We start from the raw sequence: 4302 nt of genomic DNA, 5'->3' as shown, positions 1-4302 counted from the left end.
TTGACTTACTTAGGCATGAATAACAGGGTTACGGTATTCAAGTGTCATTGGTTTGATCCAACTGCAACAAGACTCGACAAAGCTTCAGGCATTGTGGAGGTGAATCATAAATCCAGGTTTGGAACATATGAACCATTCATATTAGCCTCGCAAGCTCAACAAGTTTATTATACTTCATATCCGAGTATAAAAAAGTCAGATAGAAATGAATGGTGGGCAGTTTGCAAGGTGAAATCCAAACTATACCCCGAGTATGATCAGTTACAAGAAGATGAGTTAGCTGAAGACAGTGATTACTATCAATCAGATGATGTCTGTGACTTCGCTTATGGTCACGATGTTGCGCATGATATGCATGTCATATCTCCATTGGCTGATGAAACATTCATAGAGGAATGTGATCCAAATGATGTACCAAGTGGATGGGCAAACAATGAAGAAGAAGAAGAAGAAGAAGAAGAAGAAGAAGAAGAAAGTCAAACTAGTGACGAGGAAGAATTCTCAAGCTAGTGAGCAAAATCTTATACTACAAACCTCTATTTAAATGCATTGTAATACTTGATGTGAGTTGTATTGCAATACTTGGTGTGAATGATTAAAAATTTTATTTCAATGTATTGTAATACTTGATACGAATGATTCGAATGCATTGTAATACTTGATGTGAATGATTTCAATTATCTGAATGTATTATAATTTATGCAATTAACGAATGATTTGAATTAGTGCAATACTTGATGTCAATGATTTGAATTATTTGAATGCATTGCAATGCTTGATGTGAATGACTTGAATGCATTGTAATACTTGATGTGAATTATTTGAATGTATTGTATGACATATGTTATTTGTTAGAATATGGTTCGTGGAGGTTATAGTGGTCGCTCATCCAGTAGTAGTCAGGCTCAACCTTCATCTTCACGGGCTCCTGTGATAGGTATATCATATAACTAATTAGATGCTTGATTAGTTCAAATGCACATTCTGAGAACTTGGTGTGTATTTTTTTACAGATGATGTTGCGTCTGTACACGACCCACCTACACCAGTTGATCGCACAAGTCAACAGCCAACACAGGAAACAGGGTCTTCTCAGGCTGGCACAAGAAGACTCATTCGAATAGTGTATATCGATAATCGACCGTAAGTATTTTGTTTTCAATTATTGCATATCTTTTAAATATTTTATATTGATATTTACTGTGTAACAATTCATGTGCAGCACGAGGTTTGAGCCACAAGAAGTAGTACGGGAGATTAGGAATTCACTTCTTCAACATCTACCAGGACCAGTTGCTCGATGGAAAGAGTACCCAAAGGAGGTATTAGACAGATTGTGGTCCTCATTCATGGTATACAGTTGTTCCTCATAGTTAATGTGTTTCATATTTAATTTATTTAAGCAATGTCTACTAACTTTCTGAAAATATTTATAGGCTTCGAATCGCTTTGCAACTACGGTGGAAGAAAATGATGCAAGGAAGGTGTGGCAGAAGGTGGCTGCCAATCGATTTGCAGACATGCTGCACACTATGAAAACTGCAGCAAAAAAAGCATCTGGCGTAGTAGATGATCCATTACTGTGGAAGGGCCATGCTCCTATTACTATCAGGAGAGATTACTGGGATGAAATGTGCGATATGTGGGCGGGAGATGCATTTAAAAATCGCTCTGCGAAGGCTTCACAAAATCGATCGAAGATGCCCGAAGCCCATCTACACACAGGTGGATCTAAGACATTTGGGAGCCACCTAAAGAAAATGGTAACTCATCAATATATAATATTAATTTTATAAGTATTGTTGCAAATTTGTGTACTAAATCTTTTGTCATTTAACTTCGCAGGAAGCAGAAAAAGGAGGCAGTGTACCATATAAGGATGTGTTTGTAGAAACACATAAATGGAAGACCACGGGAGTCTTCGTATCAGAGAAGGCGAGAACGACAACGGTATGTATTAATTCTATTAATAATCATTGCAATATATATGCAAGTCATCATAATGTTATCATTAATTATTAATGAATACTTTAAACATTATTTTGTAGGAGGCATATGAGCAACAAATGGTAGAGCGATATGGCGAAGACGCTACTCAGCATCCATCATTTGATCCTACAGCATGGGTGACTGCAGCAGGTGAACCCAAAAAAGGTCGCGTGTTCGGGTTTGGGAGTAATATGAACACTTCACCAGTTATTGGTTCTTCCAGTTACGGCTCACCAACTTCTTGCGCCGACATAAGCTCCAAGCAGCCGACTATTCTTTCCGGTGATGATGTACGCGAGATCATTAATGAATCACTGAATAACTACTTCCAATACACCGTCGCCCCCTTTCTCCGAAATGAGATCAAGGCCGCTGTTCAGGATAGGGGATCTTCGATTCCAGGTCCCTCTCAGGTATAATCACATATATAGTTTTTTTGACTGTCTTAAAGCACATCTGAGCATGGTAGAATCACATATAGAGTTTTTCTAGATGCCTTAGAACACATATGAACATGCTATAATCACATATTCAATTTTTTTACTGCCTTAGCACACATATGAGCATGATAGAATCACATATATATATATTTAACTTTTTGTCTGTCTTAGAGCACATATGAGCATGATAGAATCACATATAAAGTTTTTTTGATTGCATTAGAACACATAAGCATGCTATAATCACATATTCAGTTTTTTTACTGCCTAAGAACACATATGAGCATATTATAATCACATATTCTGTTTTTTGACTGCCTTAGCACACATATGAACATGCTATAATAACATATAGAGTTTTTTAACTGCCTTAGAACACATATGAACATGTTATATATCATTTATGATAGAATCACATATAAAATTTTTGGCTTTGCCTGCCTTAGAGCACATATGAGCATGCTATATTCACATATTCAATTTTTTTACTGCCTTAGCACACATACGAGCATGATCGAATCACATATATAGTTTTTTGCCTGCCTTAAAGCACATCTGAGCATGGTAGAATCACATATAGAGTTTTTTTATATGCCTTAGAACACATATGAACATGCTATAATCACATATTTAATTTTTTGACTGCCTTAGCACACATATGAGCATGATAGAATCACATATAGAGTTTTTTTATTGCCTTAGATCACACCTGAGTACATGATAGAATCACATATAGTGTGTAATTTATTTCATTATATTTTGTTTATCAATACTGACTGTTCTTTTCTTGTGTAGGCTGCTAGCGATAATCAGGGTAGTGGAGCTGAAGGGACAGATAAAGACAATGAACAAGAAGACGCACAAAATCTTGGCGATGATTAGAGGACTGTGTTGAAGAAGTTCTATTTTTTTTATTTTTCCTAATTGTAATTGTTGAATTGTAAATAATTAAACTTCTTAGTTTTAAGGTGGAACGATTAATTATTATAGATACTTGTTATATGAATTTTTTTGTGTGGTTTGTTTTTTATTTACAGAAAATATAAATTGTACAGGAAATATAAATTGTACAGTTCTCGGTAATTAATTTTTAAATAAATTTTTTTTATTTTTTTTCATTTTTGCGACGGATTAGCGACGGATGATTCCGTCGCTATTCATATTAATCTAGCGACGGCTTAGCGACGGAATTAAATCCGTCGCCACGCCGTGGTCGCCGTTTAGTACCGGCGGATTGGCGACGGAATATAGCGCTCGTTATTCCGTCGCAATTAGCGACGGACTTGGCGACGGAATTATTCCGTCGCCAGTTAGCGTCGAAATATTCGCGACGTAAGCATACTGTCGCCGCGTTGTCACTAATCCGTCGCTAACATGGTTAGCGACGGATTAGCGACGGAATGTGGTCGTCGCTAATCTACTGCTTTGTTGTAGTGATAGCATGTGTCCATGCAAGACTAGCATCGTATCAGTTTGATATGCAGTTTCATGTTCAACAACCTACGTATGTGTAAATCCATGTTTAACAACACATGTAACAGTAGATAAAAAACTGATTTCATTAACATCCAGGATGCACACCTAACAATAAGACTCTCTATCGGTTTGAGGTTCAGTCCAAACTGAACTAGTCAATCCTGATTTTGGTTCCATCTTCCTAGATCTTTCACAAAAATTTAAGAAGATAGCGGAAACTGTCTATGTGCAGTTAGCAGGCTAACAACACTACAAAAATAAAAAAAATGAAAACTTGCAATCCTAATGTATGCAACCCATACGTGCATGCACAATGTAAAAGAGTCATTCACCACAATTTTCATGTATAATGCAACAGTCATATCAAAATAACTGAAATTAAATAAATGTGTTTTAA

At 36.3% G+C, this 4302-nt stretch overlaps 1 protein-coding gene across 1 annotated transcript; it reads left to right on the top strand.

Annotated features, from left to right (window-relative positions):
• The first annotated feature begins 2168 nt into the window (after positions 1 to 2168).
• Positions 2169 to 3528, top strand: LOC149841927 (uncharacterized). The gene is made up of 2 exons (XM_090001218.1): positions 2169 to 2402; positions 3225 to 3528. Exons 1-2 carry the CDS (start codon positions 2181 to 2183, stop codon positions 3309 to 3311), a joined length of 309 nt encoding a protein of 102 aa, XP_089857344.1. The 5' UTR covers positions 2169 to 2180; the 3' UTR covers positions 3312 to 3528.
• Positions 3529 to 4302: the final 774 nt, after the last annotated feature.

Source organism: Nuphar pumila, chromosome 3 (genome assembly GCF_984573655.1).
Source record: "Nuphar pumila chromosome 3, dmNupPumi1.hap1.1, whole genome shotgun sequence".
NCBI classification, from domain to species: Eukaryota; Viridiplantae; Streptophyta; class Magnoliopsida; order Nymphaeales; family Nymphaeaceae; genus Nuphar; species Nuphar pumila.
Note: the sequence above shows the minus strand (reverse complement) of the source record. Positions and strands in the feature narration are given on the sequence as shown.